The following is a 26165-nucleotide window of genomic DNA, read 5'->3' on the forward strand; positions in this document are numbered from 1 at the left end:
ACTGTGTTTACAGAAAACGTTTACGAAGTGTTCCTGAGCCCTTCATATCCTACACTGATGTCTTCCCCAAAGTGGTGAACCTCACCACATCCTTTCCCTAAGATCGCCCCTTTCATACCCAATCATAATACTATCACCTGTTACCAATGAACCTGTCTACCTGCAGAATGTTCAGGTGTTTTTGAAGCATTCAACAACTTTCACAGTCTTTTGTTGCACCTGTCCTAACTTTTTGAAACTCGTTGCTGCCATCAAATTCACAACGGGCAGATGTTTCCATAAAATAAATCAAGTTTATGAGGTAAAATATTGTCGTTGTACTGTTTTCAATTGAAAAAGGGATTCACACATTATCTCATCAAGTTTTACTACTTTTACAGAATGTTCCAACTTTTATGGAATCAGGGTTGTAGTAAGGTGATGTGCAATTGGGCAATGAAACTGACTAAGGAATGTGTTTTAATTCAGATCAGTATTAACCTTTGCATTAAATACAGGTGATACAACTGACCCTGTCAAACAAAACTTTAAAAAAAAAACTTTGTTTCAATGAAAGGCTATTTCTATGTATTTCTCACTATTGCAGTACGTTCTGCCATCAAAGACTGGCAGGGTTTGTAAGCATGCAGATAAAGATGAAGTGTTTTGTCTCTGAGGCCAAAGGCAACACAATCAGAAACTATGTGCATCTGAATAGTAAAAAATAGTAAAGGGACTTGCATGTGTGTATATGAAGAACCACTTTCGTACTGATGTAACCACAGGTTGGCTGCTGCCATTCTTGTGTATGTGAGCTTCACATGCGCAAAATGCTCAATAATTGATAACAATTTGAGAGCTGATCAATAATTTACTTGATCCTGCTGATTTAACATCTTAAGGATATGCCGGCATTGTGGGGATAGAGATGTAGAAATGTATCCCATCAGGGTGCCAGAGAATGCAAAAGACTTTACTGCACACACTGGCTTTGATTCATTATGAATGAGAGGTGAACTCTGCGTGAGTAGAACTTCACGCAAACAAATACATTTATGGAAGGTTTCATAATTGCTTGATATAAAAAACACACCCACCCACTCTCGGTGGCTGTAGATCTTGATTAATGACAGTGCAATATGTCGTCATTTCACAGCTTGTAGCTCTTTAAGAGTTTCTCGTTGATCAAAAACACTGGGCAGATTAGTCCTGGTTATGGAATTCAACACATTCACCACAGTGTGAGATACCGGCTAGCTGCCATAAAACTTGATTTTTTTTGTTAGCGCTATCAGCATGCTCCTTTTAATTCTTCTTTTTGAGACAACAGTCTCGTCATAACTTCTAAAAACCTACAAGGAAATTAAAAACAGCTAACAAATCTGCTCCACCTCATCCTGTTTATCTGAAACATGAGCTTCCTGGTGTGGAACAAGGGAGAAACAGCCTTGCGGGTATTTGTTTCTATTCATCTCAGGAAAACGGCTGGGGATGATTAATGTAATTTCACTACTGGTGGGGCATTGTTTATCTTTGTTTTCCACCTTTGTGTGTGTCAGTACTGCTGACAAGACTGTGACATGTTGTTATATCCTCATTAAATGTGGCTAGCGTCTGTGCACTGGCCCAAAGATAACTCACAGACACAGCTCATGGATTATCTCCTAATGGCATTTCAATTTCCCCTCTCATTTTATAAGAGAGCATGACCAAACACGCCACATCTCAGCAAAAAAGTATTTATGATGGTGTGTACACTGAGGCTAAATGGAAGTAAAATTATGCTATTGAGGCCCATCTGAAGCTTATCTTTTTTTCCATTGGATTGAACTTCAACTCATTCTTCAGTGCCTTAAATTAAATTCTGAAAAGAGTCCAGACTTGTTATTAATGTAATCCGCGACAGTTAAGTCTTTCTTTGTGAATATGAGCCATTCCTGGAGCTGTTCCACTGACAGTGAATTAAAGTCAAATATTGTGGAAAGACTAAAGTTGCAGTGGTTGTTTTTCCACAGGATATTGGCACACACTCCGCCTCATAACTGTTATTACTTCCATTTGAAAAAGATGATTTTGATAAACATTTCTGCTGTCAATAAAGCTTTGCTTTGACATTACAAGCCTTTATCCTCGAATGTAGATTTTCATCATGTATCTCATATACAGATAATGCCAGGATTATATGTGATTATAGCCATATGATATATTGTGGAAATTAAATTTTATACAAAGACGCTGCAGTTAAAAATATTGTAAGCTACACAGCAGGCAAGTGCATTGTTGTTGCCAGCCTGAGCAAACACATTAAGCATTGTACAAGGCCATTCATCATCATATAGCAGCATCTGGGTTGGCTATATTGCCTGGCAACTGGCTTTGTGAAGCCATCTACACCATCTTCCAATACACATTGATTATATCACTAACATAAAATGATTGGGATTACATCTCTGTCACAGAGCATTAAACACTTAGGTGTTACAATACAATGCCCATATTTGTCTCACTGATATCTGGACTCTTACTTTACACTTATGAGACATAATTTAGAATATATCTGTTATAAGGCCCACTCATAATGATTTGTTGATCACCTCTCTGAAATGTTAAGTGAAGCATGCAAAGAGGAGAATTTCTCTGCAGTGAGTATATAGTAAGAGTCAAATTAACTCACATTTATCAGCAAAAGCACTGTTGTTGCAGTGACAGAAAAAAAGCACCACTCAACTCCAACCAATAAGTAGGTCAAGTGACAGAAGAAAAATCTCTTCCAGAAAATAATTATATATTTTACATTTGAAGCCATTCCAAAGGGTGAATATTCTCTTTGAGTGTATATTTAGACAGATCCCACGATGAACCGCTTAACAAATTTGCTTTAGGGCCACTGAAGTGCTAGCCTTCTGTATTTACGCTGCTTTGAAATACTGGCAGGTATACATGATTCTGTCAATTAAACCTCAAACTAGGAACTCCATTATAGGGAGAGCCACAGCAGTTTGCCTTGACTCGCTTTTTTGTCCCCCTGTCACATCAATAGTGCTATGTGGTTTGACCAAGTAAATTATATTTGCACACTGAGTGGTCTGATTTCTAATGATGCACTTTGAAGTGAGGAAGCATTGGGACCGCAAGCATGAAGAGGTGCTTTTTTTTTTTTTTGTACCCACATCTGTGTGTGTGTCTGTGTGTGTAGGAGTAGAGAGAAGGCAGAGAGAGAGAGAGAGAGAGTGGGTGAGAGTGAAAGAGAGAGAACTCATCTTTCTTTTTTGTGATGTGTAGTCTTTAAAAAAAAATGTTCTTTTACTCATAGGCTGTGTATTTTCTCATGAAAATGCATTATGAAATGTGCCTGCAACATCAATACTAATGCCAGTAAAGCTAATTTGATTTAATTTTAGGGATTTTTGTTAAACTCCAGCTTGTTGACAGTGTAGAGAAATTGAGATGGCCAATAACTAGCCTCGAGATGTTTTTATTCATGGTCTTGGCTCGAGCACAATTCAACCAAAAGCCTCAAGCCTTTTGGTCCCTTTCGCTTACCGTAGTTCAAGCCCAGTCTCTGGTTGCCCAGTAACGCACCCTAACATCAAACACAGGTGGTGGTATAGTAAAGTTAACGTTAGCTTTTCCGTTGACACTGGGCTAGTTTCTTTTTACAGTAACTAATAAGTGGCATATTTACGTTAACACAATATCGCATTATTATTTACTGGCTAGTTTCACACACCTGCAATGATAGTTTTACTTGGGTTGTAGTGGCTGAAGTTTTACCGTAGCTAGCTAACGTTAGCCAACAATTTATGATTAACGTTAGCTTAAACGGCGCTAGCTTAAACGTAATAGCTTACGCTTGTTAACTTTCGCCCGACATGGACCTGGATATTCGTCAGTATCTATCCAAGGCAGATGGGCAACGAGGTTTGTAATGTATCAACTGAGGAACAATTACACTTGTGACGACGTTTAAATATGACCTACTGTGTTTAATGTCGTGTAATGTGTGTAGACCGTGAATCTCTGCAGTCAGCCTACCGCTTAATTAAGGACAAGGCAGCCGCTAGAACAGGCGGACGCATTGCCCCAGAGTTGTACGTCGTCTGTGCAGAAACAGCTCTACAGGTGAGACTGAGGCATGGATAAATCACTGTAGATGTGGTCAGCAGGGCCAAAGCATAGATTTTTAGACGTAAGATAAAAGGCTCTGAATTCTGTTGAGCGTGTGCCTGCTGAGGATGGATGCTAGAGGACATACTGTATTGTCTGATACAGCAATTTCCTGGGAACTAATGTGAATCCTATTATCCCAGATAAAAAAATAATCACAGTAGTACTCTTGAGGCATAAAATGCACACACAGCTTTTATGGAGAGGGGAAGATTTTGTTTGGTCTGTTAAAGAAACAACCAACTAGTGCTCACTAGATTAAAGATTACATTAAAGAGGAAATTAAATGACTACATATCATGCAATATAAGTTAAACATGCGTACAGAATCATGCTTAAACCCACACTGATGACGGCCAGTGTATGTGTATACATTTGCGAACAGTCAGCATTAGATTCTTATGCTGAAACTCGCTGTATGAAAGATTGATGTGAGAAAACACATGCTCTGAATGTGCCTGCAACTCTGCCTTCCAAGAGCTGTGAGGAGGGTTTCATGTTGTGAGGAGTTCACGACTGCCGAGATGTCGCATAAGACATGATGCTTCAAGCAGCCTCCAAGAATGAAAGATTTGCATCTGACTGTGGGAAAATGTAGACCACATTTATATTAGTAAATGGCTGCTACTGTAATGATATGTAAGCATCTTCTTTTATGAAAGCTCTTGGATTATAACTGGCATTATTGGCATATAGAGAAGATTCACTTGGTTCACTTGGACTAAATAAAGAATATCCTTTTGGAGTCTACAGGTACCGCTATGTAAAGTCATGTAAATAGAAACCTCTGCAGCCCCCCTCTGCTAGAAGAGTCTAATCACATATTTCATTACGCCACTGTTTTCATACAGTTACTTTAGTTTGCTAAATCTAGCTATTCTCCCAGAAAGGGATAACAAATACATATAGAAGAAAGAGTATTCACTAATGTAGAGTGAATTGTCCTAGGGCAAAGGAAACATATTTGAATAATGAAACAGTGATATTCCATGATGTGATTTGCAAGTATCACAAGGGAAAGTGCAGCTTGCCTTGAAGTCTCAGGCTTAAGTGACTCCACAGCAGATTTAGATCACAATTTTCTTTAGTTTTCTAGACAAGCATGAATATTCCTGAAGCATAAAGACATTTCTAATGCACTGATCCAATGTTCATTACTGCCGAGCTTCATTTTATGATCTTCCAACATGGGAGAAAATAAATACTTAATCATAACACAATTAAAAGCTTACAGTATACAGTTGAAACTTCTGTCACTGGATTATCTCCCCTGTCTCAAGGGCAACAGCCTGCAATTAAAATGATTGTTTGTCATGTGAAAAATTATTAATCACACAAACAGGAAGCCATTTCTGAATAGTTTCAATAATTTATCACATGTAGGAAAAAGCTGTTGGCACAATAAAACTGCAGATACATTTTAAATCTTTATTTTGTTTGCCCTCTTTCTCTGTGTTTTCAGCTGGGTTGTTTGGAGATAAGCGCAGCATGTCTAAAGATGTACTTTGAAGGAAATCCTCCGGCTAATCAATTTCTGTGTCGAGCCTACCTCTGCCAGGGCCAGCTGAAGCCTCTGCCGGCCACATGCACTGTGGTGAGGACAGTAAATTAGACACATCTCCTCAGGGGGTTGTGTTTATGTCTGTGTGTCTGTGCCAGTGAGGTACAAACACACACTCAGCTACTGTAGAGCTATACTGTATGGTGTGATTCTTTAAGGCATGTTTCCCTTTGTTTCTTCACAGTCAAGTGCAGTTTCAAGTTTGTTCTTGGTGTTTTCTCAAACTGTGGTCTTTATTGAATGGTTTGTTTGTCTGATCTTTGTATGTTTGTATGATCTGACAAGTTCTTACTTCCCCTTTTTGCATTTTTTTCTATTCTAGGAAGACTTTGAAGAGGCCGTGCAGTATTTTCTGAAAGCAATTGAAATCTCAAAACGTGAACCAAGGTATGTTACCTCTCTGAAGTGTGCTTGGCTTTCTTCTCTATCAAGAGAGTTGAACCATTTTTATGTCGTGTATTATTTATCATCTCTGATATTGTTCGGAAAATGCCACTATAGTACTGTCGTGCAGCTGGTAAAATATGTAATAAAAGTGAGATATTCACAATAGGGAATGTTTTTTTTTTTTTTTTTTTTAGCTCTGACAGGTTATGAGAGTTCAGTTTGCAGCACAGAATTATTCTGGGAGATGAAGGTTTGAATCGCAAAGAGCATTGTTGAAATATAACATGATCATTCATGCTTCACCCTGAACTCTTATTCACAAGTATATGATACGCAGCATGTATTCTTCTAAAATGTAACAGCTGACTGGAAGTATCTGTGAGCAGGTTAAAAAGGATGATAAATATAGATGTTTTAATGGAAACTGTGAAAGTTCCCTTGTTCCCTGCTCTGACAGATGTATTTGGAGATAGCAGCTTAGACTTTGTGAGAAATGAGCACTGTTTCTGTCTGCAAATTAACTCATAACCTGTCAATAAAGAAGCTGAATGAGCAATCCCAATTAAAACCAAAGGGAATACATATCTAATACATCCAACCCAGACTAATGCACAACGTACTCTCTGGTGAATAAATTAGCAGTGCTCAAACAGTCTGTTCACACGATTTCCTCTAAAGCAGCGCCTTGAATTCATAAATTTCACTTATTCCACATAGAAAGGCTCCTGCAGGGTGCTCTCTTGAGGCTCATTGGACGATGGTTAGTCCACACATTTGCAATTCACAGGACTTCTGTGAATTGCAAACCGTGTTGACACTTGGTCTGTATTGAGTTGTACAAGGAGATGAAATGCTTGCATCATATAGATAATTCAGCGTTCTCTGTTTGCTCCTTTTGCATGTCGTTTGTTTCTTTCAGATACTACTTCATAGTCTTCAATGCTTCGGTGCTGTACTTCCAGACAACGCGTCCTCTCCTGCGACCAGGGCAGTGCCTCTACTTGGTCCCTTCCCTCAGGCAGGTGATCCAGAGCCTGGAGGAGGTGGCAGACCAGGACCACAGCTGGAGGGCTGAACTCATGATGCAAGTGACCCTGCAATACTCTCTCAGTTGTCTTTCATGAATAAGTCCAGTCCTGATTATGTCCAGTCTCACGCTGGAGTCATGGGGATGATGCACAGAGCTAATTAACTTTTGTCCACAGATTCCCCGTTCCCTAGTTAATATGTTGCATTATTCTTCTCTATGTAATGGAGAATCAGTTCTAATGTAAGCTGTTTTATCATGTTCTCTTCTGACACCACAGGCGCAGATGTAAGTTATCTTTGTTCAGAGGACATAATGTACCATTCATGTAGAGTCTAATGTAAATACCAGGGTATTAATAGGATTTGGTAAAGTATGTCTGAAATCCATAGCTTAGTTTATCCATATAAAATAGGATTGGCAATCACACATGGCTTCTGTTCAAAACTCACTGTGTGGCTATTAAAATTCACTGCATGGCCTTTGAAATGTTGTGTTCCCACTGACCACCACCTTTTAGTAGAATACAGTGTGATTCTATAACACCACAGTGTCACCCACAATAGAATATTACAAGCTTTATAAAGTAAGCGATATTTTATTGGATTGTATTACATTGGATGTACACATGAGGTATACATGCACACCTTGTTGTAGGGCTTTGGAAATTGCTGTAGTAAAAGTCACATCATGGCCAATGTCGATATGTTGTGGAAATATCCCAGTAACCCTTTCCAAACAGACATCCAGAAAGCCTCATTTGCTCTCTGTTTTCATCCAGGCACCTGATCAAATGTCTGGTGGACTCTGAGAAAATGGAGGAAGCTACAAGTTTTGCCAGAACTGCAGAAGAATTCATCAAGTCACATACGCCACATCTTTATCCAAAACTCTTCACTTTAATGGTAAACAGTATTTCTTTGATACTTGGGGGCTCACGTGGAGTGTTTTTTAGGCTCAAACATTAGACAATTGACAATCTTTTGTTATAAACTGATACAATACACCAGATACAATGTCAATACAATACATATTAAAGATATATATCAATAAACTTAACAATCAAGTTAATTGGACATTGTTAATGCTACAGTATTATGGGTAATACATGGTATAGTCACCTGGTTGTTGACTAAATGTCAGTGTTTATTAAATTGTCTTATCTGTCTCTTTGATGGTTTCATAGATTATCTAACTGCAGTCTTAACTCTGTATTTATGTTAACCATGATCCGATGTTAACCCATGCCTTACCTGACCCTTTTTTATAAAACTTACCCCTGTCCTGCACAGTATTAATGTTTAACTGTTCATTCAGTTAATTGAGTTTAATTCGATTGTATATAAGTATTTTTATTAAATGTTAATTTTCCATCTAATTTTATCACATAAGTTCAATGTACATTTTCTATCTAATGCAAGGTTTTTCTAACAGGTTGATTCAATGTAAAACCATTTAAAATACTTACTCTGATTAAATTGAATTAATGCAGATTTACAAATAAAGTATATATGTTTATTAATTTTTTGCATGTAAAGTTGAGGGGGACTTCTCGATAAAAATAATGTGTTTTTCATATGTTTATATTTCAGTGTATAAACACATGAAAGTAATGCATTTCAAAAGGATAATTCTGTCTCCTAAATAAAGCACAGCTCATCTACACACGACCATTAATTTATACAGATGGTCTAAACGTGATAGAAAAACATTGAGTTAAATATGACCCTTTACATTGAACTTAAGTGAATAAGTTGGAAAATCTACATGAAATAAAAACTGCATAAATATTTTGCATACATTATTTTTAATACATCTGCTCTTCTCTTCTAGGTACATCGCAAGCTGACAGAGGGCGATGTACTCATTGAAATGAGCAGGCAGTGCTCTACCTTAGCAGTCATTTACAGAATACAGGAACTGAAAAAGTAAGGAAAGTTTCTGTGCTATATTTAAGAAAAACTTTATTTGTTCTGCTCTGATATTGCTGGAGGATTTGTTTTGCAAAAAGCATTGTTTTTGTGCTTTCATAGTGTCATGATGAAAGCCTATTCCATCTGTCTGCAGCTAAGATAAACAAGTTTTACAGTAGCAGTCATTGTCAAAGGAGAGAAGTGTTTTATCTGCTTTAATATTGTTTGCTCTTTAACAATTGTGGAGGAAACATTGTGTTTGAAAGAATATGTTTTATTGATTGATTGCATGTTGCCTTTTTTAGAATGCCTCCTGCTAATGATAGGGGCAAGTTCAGTTGTAAACGTTGTAATTTATGACCTTATTAATGGTCATACAGATGTCTGATTTATGCATTCTGTATTTGTAACCCGCAATGTGTATTTGTCTTAAACACCGTGTTTTCTTAAGCTGTAGAGCTTACAGGGGGATATTGATGTGTTTTTGATCCTGAAGCTTTAACACCTTCAGCTAACTTGGAAGCCCTTTAAACACTGACCCACCGGCCCCTCAGCTTATCCTGAAGCATCCTATAGCGGGTGGTTTTATCTCTCTGCCTGTGTACATGAATAGTATAGTACCATAGTTTCTAGTGTGGCATGGTACAAACCCAGCCCCAGCCCCCACCCGCTTTCTGCAGGCTGTACTCAACATGTCACAGCTCCTTATGGTTCTTGAGCTCAGCTATAAACGTTGACAGCATGACGCAGTCTGACCCAGCCATCATTGGCATCATATAGGTTATTTTGCCCAAGGTTTACGCATCAGTTAGTGTGAGTATATTAGGGGAAGGAATGAAAATGCAGATGCATGCATACTCTTGAATGCATAAGTGTACATGTATGCATATACGCAGGAAGGTTTTAATGTGGTTTGTAGCAGGTTGGAAGAAATGAAGGAGGATGAGTCAGCAAAAGAAGAGCTAGAGCATATTTTCCATCTCCTGGTGGACTGTGCTAAAGAATCCACTACGCTTGTGAACTCCAGCCCTCTTCAGAGCCCAACACCCATGCAACCAGCTGACAGGTCTGTGACCTAAAGTGCCCTCAAAAAATCTCCTCCTCTTACCTTTGTTGCTCTCTTTCCTCTTCCTAGACCTCACGCTACACTAAAACCACATATAGATATACCAAGGGCATTACATGGCTCAGATTACTGTGCTGAGTGTTGTGAACTGTATAAATTATGTTTTATCTGGGATTTGCAGAGTTGCCTTGCTTCTGGAGTTGGCACTGCTGGCCTTGCAAGTGAAGCAACAGAAAGTAGCTGCCGACTGCTTGAAAGAGCTGAAGTCGATGGGAGAGGCTGTGAGTGTCCGATATTCTGTTGAACCTCAGGCAGTAGCGTGGCTCCATACTGTAACTGTCCATATTAATGGAACACATGCAAATTTATGCATGGCATTTGACATCCCTTATTAAGCGGGCACTTGACAACGATGAGATTAATTAGGTGAGCTCATGCCCAAAAGCCTAAGAGGTTGGTGCAACGTGTTTTTTTTTAGAAATGTTCCATCTTCATTCCTGCATACTGAAGTAAAATGATAACATATCTATAAAGGATACATGTCATCCTCTCTCTAATGCACTGTTGACTCTTAAAATCACATGTGTTTATGTCTTTTTAGACTACTGGCCAGCGCATAATGATGGAATGTGTCAGCTGTGAAATCAACCTTCTGAAGAGAGAGGCGAAGATGAATGACTACTCCAAAGCCAGTGTTGAGGTACTCAATCATATGTCTGAATTATCAGTCAAGTGTTTCTGCTGCATTTTTTTCTTGCAAGCACTGGACCCATTGAAAGAGGCTTGACTATCAGTTCAATAATATTTTCCCCTTTCTTATTCTTTGTTTAAGGGTTTCAATCACGTGGTGTCCGTGCCTTAAGTAACCACTAACCCATCTAAGCACTTCATCAGTTGGAGTTTCAGTGGAGAATCTGAATTATCATATATTCATTGTAGTATATTTTTCCAATTTTACATGTAAAAAATCCTGAGGGAAGTAGGTTCATGTAATCTCATTTTGTACCATATTTTGCTATGAAAGCTGTCACATTTAAATTTGGCATTCACAAATTCAATCGAATTCAATCCAAGTACACTTGCCAAGTGGCAGAAGTGTTGTGCTGTCGTTGCTACCAGAGAGATTTTCAATCTGTAGTTGTTGTCCCACAGGCCCGGCTGAAGGAGATAGGCAAGCTGGATCAGTGGCTGCAGACTGCAGTTAGGGAAGGGGACCCTCAGGCCATGCAGGCAGTGTGTGTTACCCAGTGGAGCTTCTGTCTGCCCCTTTTGCAGCACAACCTCAGGAAACACATCAAGGCACCTCTGCTCAGTGTGGCCCAAGTTCTGGAAGACATGCAAAGGTTTCCAGCTTCTTTAAATTCACCATGATACATGATTATGTGTGTATATCTTAGGGCTTCTTGGTTTGTTTTATAGATGCACTTCCCTGCACATATTTTTGGCTGAGCTTGTTAGTTTTACACAGAAATGTTTTAAAGAAAAACAGGTTGCGGTCTTATTTAACATTCAAGAAGTCTACATTTAACAAGATTAAGGGTAGCTTATCTGGGCCTATATTCAGCATTTTCCGAATATTGATGGCAGTGATTTTTCTGTGAGATTGCCGATGAAATAAACTGAATAAAAAATGTGCTACTTTGGCTCTAATGCAACATCTTCTCACACAAAGTCGCGCCTACAACAGTATTTAACTGGTAACATGTTAAAATTGATAGCCTATAAATACTGAATAATCTGAGTCTGCAAAGTAACTAGTAACATTTCAATTTTTACAATTATTAACCTTAAAGCTTTATGGAAAAACGCATTTTACATTTGGATCAAGAAATTTTGTGATTTGCGGTATAATTAATTTTTGTCAGACCAACATTTAGATATTTAGGTATTTTAAGATGACAGACGCATCAATAGTATTTCCGAATTCAAAAATTTGGTATCAGATGCATTAATTTTTGTTCCTTTCTAGTATGTTAGTGATATTGAAACATCTGTGTGTTATTTTCACAGTACGTTGCTGGAGATGCGCTGTCAAGTCCACTCAGAGCTGGCGGTGATTGAAGAGGAGGAGGGACGCCTTGAGGCTTCTTTGACTCACCTCCAGAAAGCCCTGCTGCTGGATAACGGGACACAACGAGAACAGCTTTTGTCAGCTCTCCGCCTACTGCAGATCAGAGGGACCCTCTACCAAACGCCCTCCCGGACAGAGGATAAAGCCGCCATGCTTATGCAGCAGGTTCTCAGCCCATCTGTGTCAGACAGTCAAACATTATAAAACGTAACAAGTCTTTGAAGCTGAACACAGCAAGATTTTAATGCATGAACAGCAATCATACACAGCTACAGTGAAGGATAAGAGCCTCTTATGCCCCCAGAACTTAGTTGTTGCAAATCAGTCTAGCAGTTAACATGCTGTGTGCTGGTTTGATCAGACAAGAGTAAGTGTAATTTGTATGCCATGAGATAAAAAAAAAAAAAGAAATCTGCATGTTTTGATTTTTCTTGTTGTACTTAAAGTCACAGAGGACAACATAGCTGGTCTTAGGACTATAAGTAAACTGCATGACTACATCTTAATATCCAGTATGACATCCAACCCTTCCCTCTCTATCGCAGGTCAGGGAAATGAAGCCCCAAGATAAGACAGACATTCGTCCCATCCTGGTCACTGTGGGACTCCTTTTGGCCCCTGATGATTTCCAGATGATCCTAGATGCAGACAACACCCCTGAAAGTACAGAACCTTTTCTCACTCCTCACAGTTTCACACACAAAAAAGGATTCCCCTTATGCATCTGATTTACAAGATCTTCTCTTATAGGGATTAAGTAGGTTGAAATGCAAGTCCTTTATTACTATTAATTACTTTTGCCCCTTGTATCGGCAGTATGAATCACACATTTCATTAAAATTTTGTGAAAGGACAGTTTACTGGCCAGGAGGAATATACACCAGAAAACTATCTGGGGTACATTCTGCAGGGAATAAGGTGCATTTTTTTTCTATTATGCATGTATTAATTAAGAAAGGATTGAGAAAATATGATAAGTAAGCAACTATTTTATAGCATCAAACAATATGGCTGTAGGGATTGGTGGTTTTGTGCTCATAATAGTAACATCAATATAGACTTTGTAATATTGTTTCATTGATGAGACATTAATGGTGTGTGTTTTCTCCCCCCTCCACCTGTTCTGAGCGTCTGATGAACCTGCTGCTCACTCCCATACGTAGCTCTCTCTCTTCTCACTTTCTTAGCTTTCTCTGTTCTAATTGTGGTGGCTTCAGTACCACATGTTTTTGTGGGAGGGGGTTTTTATTTTCTTTGAAGATAATTTAATGAGTCCTGTTGCATTAATGATACAAATCGGCCTACGGATCAGGAGATTTCATAGATTATTAAGTAATAAAACATTTATGTCAGGTGTTGAACTGCACCTTGGGTAAATGTTTTGGGATCTTCTTCATTGAAGAAATACCGTTGATAGGACTGAGCTCTCCCTCACTCGCAGGATGCACCTGGAAGGCAGTCCTCTGCAGTGACTGTGTAATGACTGACTTTTTCAGTAGAGTAGGTACTGTCTCGGAGTAAAATAGGTATGCGCTGTCTTGTATGTAGATTTGTCCAGAATGTTCAAATCAGGACAGAAGCTCTTTCAGTAGCAGCATTAAACTTTGTCTCTTTGTCTAGGTTGTGTATTCTCAAAGAGTCGGCCTGTATTCAGTGCAGCTCACACATCGACTGTGTGCAGTGTATCATGGAGCAGAAGGGCCTGAGCTCAGGGAGAGTCTTTGATCTCAGACTCATTCCAGGCTCCTTGGTCCACGGCATCAAATGAACATTCAGCGGTCCTAATGACCCAGTGAAAAACTCCCCTCTGACAGCTAATCAAAGGGCTTCTTTTGCAGGCATGGGTTAAAAGCTACGGTCCCTGGAGACACCTCTTGTTTTTGTCCATTATCCTCAATCATGCTGTAGTTGACAGCACTTAAGCATTGTGTTCTTAGCTTCAAAGCCTACACAGAAAGTAGCTCTTGAGACTCGAAGAACTAATTAATTGTAGCAGGTCGCATTGCCACTTTTTAGTGTAGTACCTTTGATGTTTATCAATGAGAGGTTTGTGCATGAATAGAGAATGTGTAAGTATGTGTTTGACTTCTAACACAGGCACTGAAGCATTTTGCTTCTTTGAAACACTCCAGTGAAAGTCACAGACCTCTATTTACATTTCAGCCAATGAAACAAATGCTTGAATAACTGCGTAGCTGCCGAATGGCCTGAAAAACTCTGGAATGTGCTTCTGTGCTGTTTTTTGTTTTGTTTTGTTTTGTTTTACGTTTTTAGTCGTACATGTCGAGTCAGATTGCAGTCAGTATCATATCTGTTTGAAAGAGTTGGCATTGTTGGAAATAGGCCATTTACTCTTGTGAGTTTCTTAGTTGTGTTCCCTCTTGCTCACATGAAAATGGCATAATAAGGATACATTACGTAACTTCCTCAGAAGGATACCAAGCTTACTATGCATATGAGGGCACAGTTCCATGTTCCTTGAGTTTTAGACGATCATTTAGGCATAAGGAGTTGTGCAACAGAATGACTAGACAATTTGTTATGCAAACCAGCCGGGAATTTATATTGATTTATTATGTAGAGAAAATGCAGAAGCTTTTCCAACAGCATTAATAAAGTTTGACTCACGTATTCAGCGCTCCAACAATTGTCTAGTTCCCGTAGGCAGTCCTGGATCTGGACCAGCGGCTCAGCTCTCTGCTAAGGCTCAGCATCACTCTACGTCTGTGGGGAAGGTGGATGGACACCTGGCCCGACAAGGAGATGACACAGACAACACAGAAAGGTGTGTGTTTTTGGACATTTACATTTATTTTTTATGACTACACATACAGTATGTGAAAACAAGTCAGAGATTTTCTTCTTTCTGTCTTCTTGCCAGTGTTAACTTTTCTTCATAATTATTTTGAGCTGACAGGCTTTCCAGTAACCCAGTTGTAATATCGGCCATATAATCAGCCTTTTATGCCTTGTTGAATGTATTACTCCTTGCTGTTATTGAACATTAGATAGATAAATGCGTGATGTATTGGGCTTCTCTGCAGTTGAACTTGTGTGACTATAGGAATCTGCAGCCCTCTGTTACAGCTCCTTATTCAAAGCACATAATTGAGTTCCCCCACTCCAGCAATATCATTACAGTATAAAATGCGCACATCAGGAACGGCAGGCGTAATGGTCAGGAGAGAGCAGAGCCATCAGGACTTGAAGATTCCCCAAAAGAAGGACTTGTTATTCATGGCCCTGCAAACAAACAACTTTAGATCATACAGTATGCAGTTTGCCGCTGTGCCCTTGCCCTGATCTCCACCTTTGCAGAGAGGAATCTTCTCTGTCTTTATTTCTTGGCTGTTCCAGGGTGAAGTTGTGGGCGACACTGGTGAAGACAGCCAGGAAACAGGAAGTTTGGGACGTGTGCCGAGCTGCTTGTCGATTCTGTTTGCTGTACGATGACGGGAGGTGGGAAGTTGCCAACACTGACAGTAAGATGATGAATGATCTATAGACTGATGGTAAAATAAGAGAGGAATTCCTAAAACTGAGAGAGAGGCTATTAGAAAATTAGAATGATTTGAAGACTACAGACTTAGATATAGCCCCACTGATATAGAACTTTACTGTTATCATTGCATTATTATAAAATTATCTCAGCTCATTGTTCATGTGTAAATCACATTCATTATGATTATGGATCTGATTTTTATGAAGTTTAATTTTGTTAATGGTCTGATCCAGAGTGTCGATGCTCAGAGGAAGAGAGCTGTGCAGAATGTTTTCACGGTTGCAATGGAAGTCAAACCTGTGTAAGAGACTTGCTGCGCCTTTTGGCTGAAATCCATTTCATCAGCGCTGAGGTGAGTGCTTACTGAGTGCCTCCTAATACAGACATATGCACACTTTTCATATTTCTATTTGATAGTAATCCACAAAAAAAAAAATACATTTGATATTGATCCATCCTAAAAATTTACAGTATTGGTTTGTTTGGCAACACCTGGTGTGACAGTAGAAAAAGTGAATGCTGTGCAATACGAGACAAAACGCTTGTTGAGCAGTTATTTTGTTAAAAATACAACAGAAGAGTGACCAGTGTATGTATTTACAGTGAAACCAAACAAAGTGACATTGTTTTAAGTAGAAATAGACAACTTTTCAAGTTTCCCTCTCCTAGCATCTGCCTCTGATAATACTGTTTGCGCTGCTGCTGCAAAGATAGCATGAGCAGTATGGCCATTCCTAACAGTTTGGCTACTGTCCAAAGTAAAAAACAACCATAAGACTCACAAGTTGACCTAGAAACCGATCCGAGCGCCAAGAGAAGGCAGAGTAAAACACTCAATTGTATTAAAGTATATAGGTTTTGCTTCTCACTGACATTTTAGAAAAATTGCTGGGTTTGAACCGTCTTGATTCCGACTGGACTGCAGGGGAAACGCATCTCACAAGGGAACAGACTTCTAGACAACATGCTCTTCAATAAGTGAATTACTTTTCATTCACTATTGTTTTACCTCGGTTTCTATCACTCTCTCTGCGCACCATCTTTGCTTATGCCATCAGTGGTATTCTTTTTATTTTATAATGTAGAGTTTCCGCAGTTACTCCAGTTCTATCACCATTACCTGGGGATAGTGACCAGGGAAAACAATTCCTCCTCTTGTATTGTTGTGTAACTGCAGATGTGCTTCCTTTCTGCTATAATTCTTTCTTTTTTTTTTGCGGGAAAATCCAGCAAAAAGTTGTTTATTACCAGTTTTGTAAAGAAGTCAGTAATAAATGGGACTGTGAAAGGTGTCCAGCTTGTTGCTTGCAGCGCTTCATTTAAAGGCTGCTACTTCTTGTTCATTTACAACCTTCAGTTGTGTTTTATGGACTCTTTTAAAGAATGATTGTGGTTTGCACCAACAGCGGCTCGTGTTATGCCAAGGGAACGCATTAATGTGAAGCAACGGCAGTAAGATGGGCATTAACAATAACTCTAGACAGCTCTGATACATTGTAAAGAGAGAACACTGATTGTTATCAATGAAGTATGCTGAATTACATGCATACATGCACATTTCCTCCGAAGACACAGTCAGCCACTAAAAATAAAAACTACATTTTAGAGAGGTGATTACGGAAAGTCAATATATTGAATGACTATCGTTGATGCTGCCCCTCAATAACAAAAACAAATTTCTCAGAGTCACTCACACCTGCTCAAAAATAATTGGCCTTCCAACTCCAAGTTTGCCAGCCCTCATTAACACTGCCACCATCCGCAAATCGCTGCACATAGCCCATGACCCCCACCACCCATTACATCCATACCTTATCCTCCTCCCCTCTGGTCGAAGGTTCAGACAATTGTCCTGCAGAACAACCCGCTTCTGCAAAAGCTTCATCCCCTCTGCCATTACAGCTCTAAACAGCAGGCGGTAGATGTCGTGGTCTTTTTTTTTGTTTATCTGTATATGTATGTATGTATTTTTATGGTGTTGCACATGTGCTGGTGTTGCACGTGTGCTGGTGTTGGACGTGTGCTGGTGTCTTTGGAACAGAACTGTGAAAATGAATTTCCCCTCGGGGACAATAAATCATGAATCTGAATCTGAATCTGAAGAAACACTAAGTTGGTTCAAAATGGGGTTTGAGTTTATCAAAATCTAAAGACTTAGAACTTTAAAAGGGTTATGACGAACAAACATATATTCAGTGGTGTCTCTTCAAGGGATGTGAACACCTTTTTAATGTTTTTTATAATGATAGAAAGTTACACTTAGTTGCAATTCTTTGATTTTATTCTACAGATCAAACATCAAAACATTCAATCTGTCTGTTCTTTGAAACTCATCTACAGAATTTACCAAGAGCAGTGGAAATAGTACATTCACATTGTCTTGTCTATATCTGCTTTTTATTTCAGTATCTTTATGGCTGCAGAAGTTTTTGTACTTAGGCGTTCATGTTCTCAGAAACTACGTGAGCTTTCTTAGATCATAGGAATATTATATTTGATTTTTTTTAGCAGCTTTTTCTTTTGAGATATTAGATTAGGAACAAAGACTGCTTGCAGTAGTAAACATGCATTCTGGGATTTTTAACAAGCCCGTGAGGTAGATGTTGATTGGTTGGAGTCAGAGTCTGTTGTGCTTCTCATATGAGTTTGTCTTATTGTGTAATCCCAATTCCCATCAAGCCTGCAGCTCCAAGTTTTTATTAAGTCCATAGAGATGTTAACTTGAAGACACTTTGAAGAAAATGGAGACGACTATCCACAGAAACTAGATGACCCTGCCAAAAACTGACTCACACTGTAGCCTCGCTGCTTGTATCTCTGCCTTTGTTCCATGACACATGGGTATTATATTTTGAGAATACCGGTAATTCATTAATTTAAAAGATACCTGTGTCTCAGTCTGATGATGAAGACATGTTGCTTGTGTCTTACTTGAGTTGTCCTCCACTGGAGTAAAATGCTCACCAGTCATTTCCTTTTCTTTGATCTGCTTCAGCTGAGCCTTAACAGCTCTAGAGAAGCTGTCATCCAATAGTGGGAGGTCTTCTCTTATCCTTTTATTATGAAGTTGTCAAAACAGTAAGTCAACTTTAATATTATCTCTTGAGGTTGAGGAAATGTATCCTGTCTTGCTTAGGCTACAATCCAAAAGCTGCGAACAGAGGGGGTGCAGCTGAACAGCCCTGCTGTCCCTGTTCCTGTGGGAAAAGAGGTGTGTGTGTCTGAAGATGATCCACACTGGGTAATTTACAGGTAAAAACACAATATCAATAAACTAGAATATTTGTGTCTGTTTTGCATAACTTATATATATGCACTGTGATTTATTCTTTATTATTAGTTGCATTAACCAGATTTAATACATGTTTTATTCATGTCTAGTCTTATTTTGCATTATTAAATGATTTTCCATCTTGTATGAACATATTAAACAATTTAAATTTAAATTTGAATTTTATGTCTTGTTTATATAATTAACAGCTACCGCAGCAACATAAGCAATGAGAGACCTCAATAGAATCATACTTTCTTTATTGTGTTTACATTTTATTCACTTTTGTTTTGCTATCCCATGTTGCAGCTACAGAATTACAAATACTTGAGATTTGAGAAATCGTGATTTAAAGTGAAATTCTTGCCAAAAAGCAGCCAAGGCTTTATTTGTGATTGAATTAAACTACGGTAAATCTTTAAAATGCCTCTTTCGTCATAATTATGCTTTTACACTAAGGTTTGACTCATATTCAATCACAAATAAAGCCTTGGTTGCTTTTTGGTGAGAATTTCAAATTTTAAAAAATGTCATAAGGCCCCAAAAACTAAGGTCCCAAATAATGTTGGATGTGGGGTTTAAAGCCTGATGTTTGAAAAATTCTTAATCTAAGGCTGGACCTGTCAACAAAATCATAATAAAAATGAGTTGACAGCAAGTAAAAAAAAATATTGTAAAATGTTTTAACAGTTTTTTTATTTTATTTCATGGGACAAAATAGACTAAAAGAGACTTCATGTCACTTGTAATGAAAGTTCAAATTTCAAATGAGGTTGGGGTCACCTTGGCCCACAACAGCTTCTATGCTAATCATTTAGTCAGTGACAGATCATTACAGTAAAGATGTCAAAACAAAGCTCTTGGGCCATAATTCAAACCCGATTGCTGCAGCCACGACCCTGGGATCGGGACTTCAGGCTCCTCTAACCTAACCTCTCCAGCCCCCGCCCCTTTACACAATGCAATTTATTGAATTGACAAAACCTAACATATTACATTCATATTACACTATTATTACACTTTGCCTGGAATTTGCCTGAAACTTGCTTCCAGAACATCATAACATTATGAGGGCTGAGAGCTATCAGTGTGTATCCAGGTGCTTGATAAATGGATGTTGATGCCTCATTGGACATAATTTATTTGACATTGGTAGTAGGGCTGTAGCGATACACAAATCTCACGATACGATACGATACACGATATTCAGCTCACGATATGATATATATATCACGATATTCAGCCAACGATACGATTCGATACACTTACATCATTTTCTGAAAGATTTTAAAAGGGACAGTGTGATTTTGGTGACATCTTGTGAGTGAATACGACAATACAACCATTGAATTAATTGTAGGGCTGGGTATCACCAGGAACCTCGCGATACAATACCATCACAATATTTTGGCCTCGATAACGGTAATATCACGATACAGCGATTCTGCGATAATCAACATATTGCAAGAAATGAATGACAGCCAAGTAAACAAAGAGTATATTGCACAGTGTCTCTTCTTAACACACACAGTGACTACAACTATCCTTAAATATCTATATGTGTGGGTTTCAGAGCTACTTAAACCATTTTTTTAATTTTATTTGGTTGTATACCTATGTTTGAATAAAGATAAAGCTGTCCTCCGAAGTGGGATGGTGGTGGTGGGCCAAAAAAAAAATTATTTATTTTATTTTTATATCGATATTTGGCATCAGTGTATCGATAATGTACCTCAAGACGAAATATCGCGATATATCGTAGTATCGATATTTTGGCACACCCCTAATTGGTAGGGTGCGTTCCAGGCTCTTTTGTGCATCATGGAGAAAAATCTGCCAGAAAAGCATTCCAAGTTTATTCAGCTAATGGAACTATTCATGTAAAAAAAAAAAAAAATCATGCATTATAAGTTTTAACAAGGAACTTTTTAAAAATTAATTAATTGTGACCACTTTACTATCTTTCTCTCTTACACACAACAAAACTCTCTCCCTCTCTGTTCAACTACCCACTGTACCTTTCTGCCTCTATCGCCCAGGGACTGGATCCAGGCTCTGTCAGCCTACGCCACCTCCAACTTCTTGCGGGCAGCAGAGCTCGGAGCAGAGATCAGAGAGACGTGGGTGGTATCAAATGCAGCCACTTACCTGTGGAACTACAGCAGCTACTTGTTGGCAGCTGGGGAGTATACATGCCTGACTCCTACCTTCCAGATTCTGGTGGAGATGATCCGAAAGACAGAGTACACAGGGTAGGTCAGGTCCCTAAATTAGTATCAGTTTTATTCCAGGGTATTACTTGTTGGACAGAAGTTTGGGTATTTGTCCTGCAGTTTCTTTGGTCCAGCACCAAAAAGGTCCAAGCTGTTCCAAGTACAATGAATTAAAGATTAATTTGTGCAGTTTCGCTGATGTTGCACTTATTCACAAAACATCAACATATCAAGAATAGGAAACATTTTTTAAGCATTTTACCGCTCAGCAGGCATTCACTCAACCCTCTCTGGAATACTATGCAAAACACATCTTTTGATTCTGCTGAAACTTGAAAATGATTACCTTTTCAGCTGATACCAGCAATATGTACGCTTGTCCTTAGAAAAAGCATTTTAGGCATGCTCAAAGTTGACTTTTGAAGAATGTCTGTTTCACTCACTGAGGAGCAGTTTATCTCTACTTTTATTTCTGGCTATGGAAAGAAGCAGTGAATGTTTATGAAAACAGACCAAGCTGCCCTTGAGCACAGTGATAATTATGTGAATGTCAGTGACATTCTTCTGTAATAATGTGACCAAGAAGACAAATGTACACTATAGCATCCAAATTTGTTGTAAGGGTTCTGACTCTCAGGAAGAACATAAACATAAAAACAAAGATGTTTGGCCTTCAAGCCCAACTTTCAGTCCTTGTTTTTCTTGGGAATGTCAGTTTAGAGCATCCTTTGAATTGCATTTCCCAGGAATCGCACTCTGTTTGTGCTACTCTGCGATGCTGTGGCCCGGGGGTTGATCCAGCCTCTGTGTGGACCAGACAGCTTCGAGATAGCCCCTCAAGAAGACAAGGGCAAAAAGAGAGCTGAGAAGGGGATGCAGAAAGCTACAAGTGTCCATGGGATTTCCTTAGACCCTGCTGCCCTGCAGGAAGTCCGCAAGGCACTGGAGGTATGTCTGTGTGTGGCTTATACTAAAGGCGCATTCACACATGGCCCATTTGCATGTTATCTGATGTATTTAAGTATCGGTATCATAGAAGTATTTGTGAAGAATAGTGACTTGACTTTGTTAAGTCTTGATTGCATCACAGTAAAATTAGTCTTTGACCTGATAAAATGTCCTTTTATCGCAACATCATGTAAAATTTCAACCTTAAAAGAACAGCTTCAAAATGATGTTAATGCAAGTATCTTGTAATAAGGTAAATGGTCCCTCTGTCTCAGCCACTTATCATTTGTTACTGCTCTATGGAACTTCAGTGAGAGGATAGAATCACGGTGTTAACCTCCATACATGTTTAATTCAAGTTTTCAACACATAACATTGTTGTCACAATGACCTGGGATTTGTATTCGCCACTGTGGTGTTGCACTACTGTGGGGGGCACGAGGCCAGAGATGACTGTGACCTCACAAACCCATTTTTGGATTCAATGATTCAGAATTATGACATAATTTCAAATAAATATCTGCTAAGATAAAAATGATTACGTGATGACATTTTAGTCAAAGGTCAGCTTCACTGTGACATCGTAACATTCTGTAAAAACATTTTTCTTTGCTATAACTAATACTGTTACTCACATTGATACCAGATTAAAGATGTGTGTGAAGCGTCTTTCTCGTATAATGTAGCTTCTTTGTTTTCTGTCAGAATCAGCTTCATTGGCCTAAAGGTTGCCAAGCATGTAAACACAGAGAATTATGACTGTAATGTGTTTCTCTCAGTGAAATTACACACTGATAGAAAGCAGCACAGCAGTAGTCCACCACATGCTTATTGGTTTTGCTGATATTTTAGCTTCAGGTGATTGTTGTTGTACCATGTGATAAAGCTCTCAATCAGTCCTCTGTACTTCTCTGTAAAAATAGTCTCGATGTGAAAACAGCATGTTTCTCACAGGAGTCAAACATTCCAACTTAGTGATAACTTCGGTTTTAATAAGAACTACACCTATTGCCTTTCATTAAATTATTTCAAAGTCTTCGCCACATACTGTGTATGAGTCGGGACAGACGTGTATGCAAACTGCATAATGACTGGTGCATGGAGGCATCCTACCTCGAGGCAGTAATTCTACTTATGAAATAACCAAACTAAGCATTTTCCTATGTCACAACAAATTTGAGTAAGAGCTGCACACATCGCTATTCATTTAGATTTAATGCCCTATCTCACCATTAATTTATATAAAAATGCCCAACATCACCATGAATTTTGCAAAGCAATTCATTTAGTAATGGTTTTTGCCTACAGATAAAAAAGCCTATAACCACAAACTAATTACAAGGCAGCCATCTGGTAACACTCAACTGGCAACTGCACAGTCACTGATTCTGTCTAAAACTTTTGTAGAAGCTTAAAGAATAATCAACGCTGGCAAAAGATTGTTGAGGTCATAAGTTAGAATACTTTTCCCAAAGTTTAGAAACCTCCAGGTATCATGTAACACAAAATATTGACAACTTAGAACCCAGCTTTCCTGGGACCCAAAAACAAGTACAAGTAATGAAGACATGTTTACTTGGAAAATCTCTTTATTGGTTGTATTTTGTTAAAGCAAACATGGTTGAAGCAATTCTCTCCTTGACTTATTGTGGTGATTTGAGCTGCTCTTTTTTTCAGTTGCTGATCTTTCAACCGTGAAAACAATGACTGAATCTTCAGCATTCAAAGCTTAACAACAGATGAGAATCTCTGAAGAGATTGTGTTGAGACTCTCAATGGAGTTTGTATACAATCCCTGAATAAAGTCCACTGAGTCCTTTCAAAACCTTTTCAGAAACAGTTAGACAATGTAAGTGATTTGGAAGTTTCAAACTGTCAGATTCTATATTTTACTTTTCAAACTACAGCCCACTTTCAGCCTTCCAAATGTTCTCTTTTAATTCTATGCTTTATGATTGGTGAAACAGGTCATTGTCGTACAGATGCTGACCTGTTTTATAGAACAGATGGGAAGCTTTTTCTCATTATTTTGGAGCACACATCATGTCACCCTCCTTAAAATGTGTCTGGCAGGTAAATGTCTAGTACAAATACCCCCTTAAATGTATTTCACAGCTTAGTTGGAGAATTATTTTGTCAGGGAAAGGTATGGAGTTTACCGGAACAGACAAAAACACAAAGAAAAAAGGTTATTTTGGTTTCATACAGTACATGTCTGTGTCTGTAGAAAGCGAATCCTCTTTGACATGATATCATGAGAGATGTAAGAGCATCACAGATGAAAAGTTGAAGCTCTCTCAGGACATACTTTTTTTTTTATCTTGTTCTTACTTTGAAACCCATTATTCATCCAACCATGCATGCACACACACACATGCCTTCACACTCAAATGTAGATTTCATGACTGGCTTTCTTTGTGCCGTTGAAGGTTGATATCTCTGTTCTCTGTGCCGCACTTGTCAATTAAATTCTGTTTCCTTTCTCCTTTCTATTTAGAGGATCCTCCATGAGTATCAGCTCTAACTCCAGATGAAAGGCACTTTATCAGTGAATTATTAACTCAATTTCATCGTGTCTGTTTCCTTTTTGAAGGAAAGATACAAAATAATCCTTTTCAGTGCATTTTTTATAAATAGTCTACAGTACAGAAGGGTCAGATACAGTATCTAACTTGAACAAAGTCTCACTGAATTTTGAGTTTGTTGTGTATGTCCGTCGTGTCTGCAGCTGACAGGCCTTGGGCTATAGAAAGTCCAGGGTTTGCACAGTCTTACAGATATGCACCTTAATGAATGGTATTTGATTTACACTTAAATCCACATTAACATTTTAAACATCGTGTAGGATTATGTATAATCCTGACTATGTTAATGTCATGGTCTACTCATAGAGCTTCTCCGGCTTTTAATATCATATAAAATAATTCTAGCTGATAGAATGCAAGCTCAGTGTTTTTTTCTACACTTCCTCCTAGCTGTGTGACTATGCCCTGCACATATCCAACTGCAACATCCCAGGGGAGACCGTCCCTATCGCAGCGAGGAGGCAGGTGGTGGCAACATGGGTGCAAATAAAGAGGCTCCAGCAACAACAGATTGGTCCAAAGATGGACACAAAAGATGAGGTACCATTCTCCACATCAGCCAAAACTGTCGTTGACCCTCTATCGTAGGTTGATAATCCATGTTTAGGGCATAATCAACTTTTTTCTTTTTAGGACATAATCAACATTTTTTCATTGTTCTTACAAAATTATATCCTAGTCTAGCATTGGGTTGCACCAGGTATTCATGAAGACATACGTTTGAACGTGAAGTCCTTCTATGTCAGTAACTACAGAAACATATTGAATCACCCAAACCTTTCAGAAATTGTTCAATTTGTTGTCTTATTTTCGTGACATATAATTCAAAATATTTAAGATTTACAAACAGCATTTGTATATGACCATGTTGCCTGTCATATCTTGGCAAGCTAACGTTTATTTTATCAACAGTCTTGAGATGTGAAATGATCTGTTCACATATTTAGGCAAAAATGTGTTCTAATCTCTACCATCATGTCACTATGGTCCATAGCAGCACTTGTGTTTCTTGAGCTTCATGAACCTAGAGGTCCACAGACAATAGCAAATTCAAATTGTATTGTCCAACAGGACTGAAAAGTCCTGCTACATTTGCTTGCTGTGTTTTATACACATTGTTTTTTGTACAGTTTTCTGTTAATGCAGATTAATTGTTATGCTTGTTTAAACTACTATCACTAATGTAATTTAGTAAATTGTAACAATGTGAAATCATATTTATTCATAAATATAATATTTAACAAGTATTTTAGGTGCCCAAGCTGGCGAGCATGTCATGCCAACCCTTGGTGGTGTATACAGGCACAAGTTAGAGATCCAGTTAAAATCATAATGGGATGTGACATGAGTATGAGATCTTATTTTCAGAAATAACAAGCTGTATTTTATATGTTTGTTGTTTGTCGACTGTCCTGGCTAATTAAGTAGTATATTTTTAGAAGCAGTACTTGGAAGCTTTTTATTCTGGGCAGTTT

General features: G+C 38.5%; 1 protein-coding gene across 3 annotated transcripts in view; it reads left to right on the forward strand.

The window, feature by feature from the left end:
* The first annotated feature begins 3549 nt into the window (after positions 1-3549).
* Positions 3550-26165, forward strand: part of cfap46 (cilia and flagella associated protein 46) — a 59208-nt gene continuing 36592 nt past the window's right edge. For 2 of the 3 annotated variants that reach the window (XM_030442692.1, XM_030442694.1), the window contains exons 1-20: positions 3550-3900; positions 3989-4101; positions 5609-5740; positions 6030-6094; positions 7014-7178; positions 7903-8026; positions 8955-9049; positions 9954-10100; positions 10282-10381; positions 10702-10800; positions 11253-11443; positions 12111-12336; positions 12717-12834; positions 14827-14956; positions 15529-15653; positions 15907-16025; positions 18810-18925; positions 20984-21196; positions 21904-22105; positions 25081-25230. In XM_030442692.1, coding sequence (XP_030298552.1) covers positions 3852-3900; positions 3989-4101; positions 5609-5740; positions 6030-6094; positions 7014-7178; positions 7903-8026; positions 8955-9049; positions 9954-10100; positions 10282-10381; positions 10702-10800; positions 11253-11443; positions 12111-12336; positions 12717-12834; positions 14827-14956; positions 15529-15653; positions 15907-16025; positions 18810-18925; positions 20984-21196; positions 21904-22105; positions 25081-25230 — 2679 coding nt within the window. In that variant the 5' untranslated portion in view covers positions 3550-3851. The remainder of the gene's footprint in view (positions 3901-3988; positions 4102-5608; positions 5741-6029; positions 6095-7013; positions 7179-7902; positions 8027-8954; positions 9050-9953; positions 10101-10281; positions 10382-10701; positions 10801-11252; positions 11444-12110; positions 12337-12716; positions 12835-14826; positions 14957-15528; positions 15654-15906; positions 16026-18809; positions 18926-20983; positions 21197-21903; positions 22106-25080; positions 25231-26165) is intronic. The other variant, XM_030442693.1, reaches the window with a different exon arrangement.

The sequence above is a fragment of the Sparus aurata genome, chromosome 15 (genome assembly GCF_900880675.1).
Source record: "Sparus aurata chromosome 15, fSpaAur1.1, whole genome shotgun sequence".
NCBI lineage: Eukaryota > Metazoa > Chordata > Actinopteri > Spariformes > Sparidae > Sparus > Sparus aurata.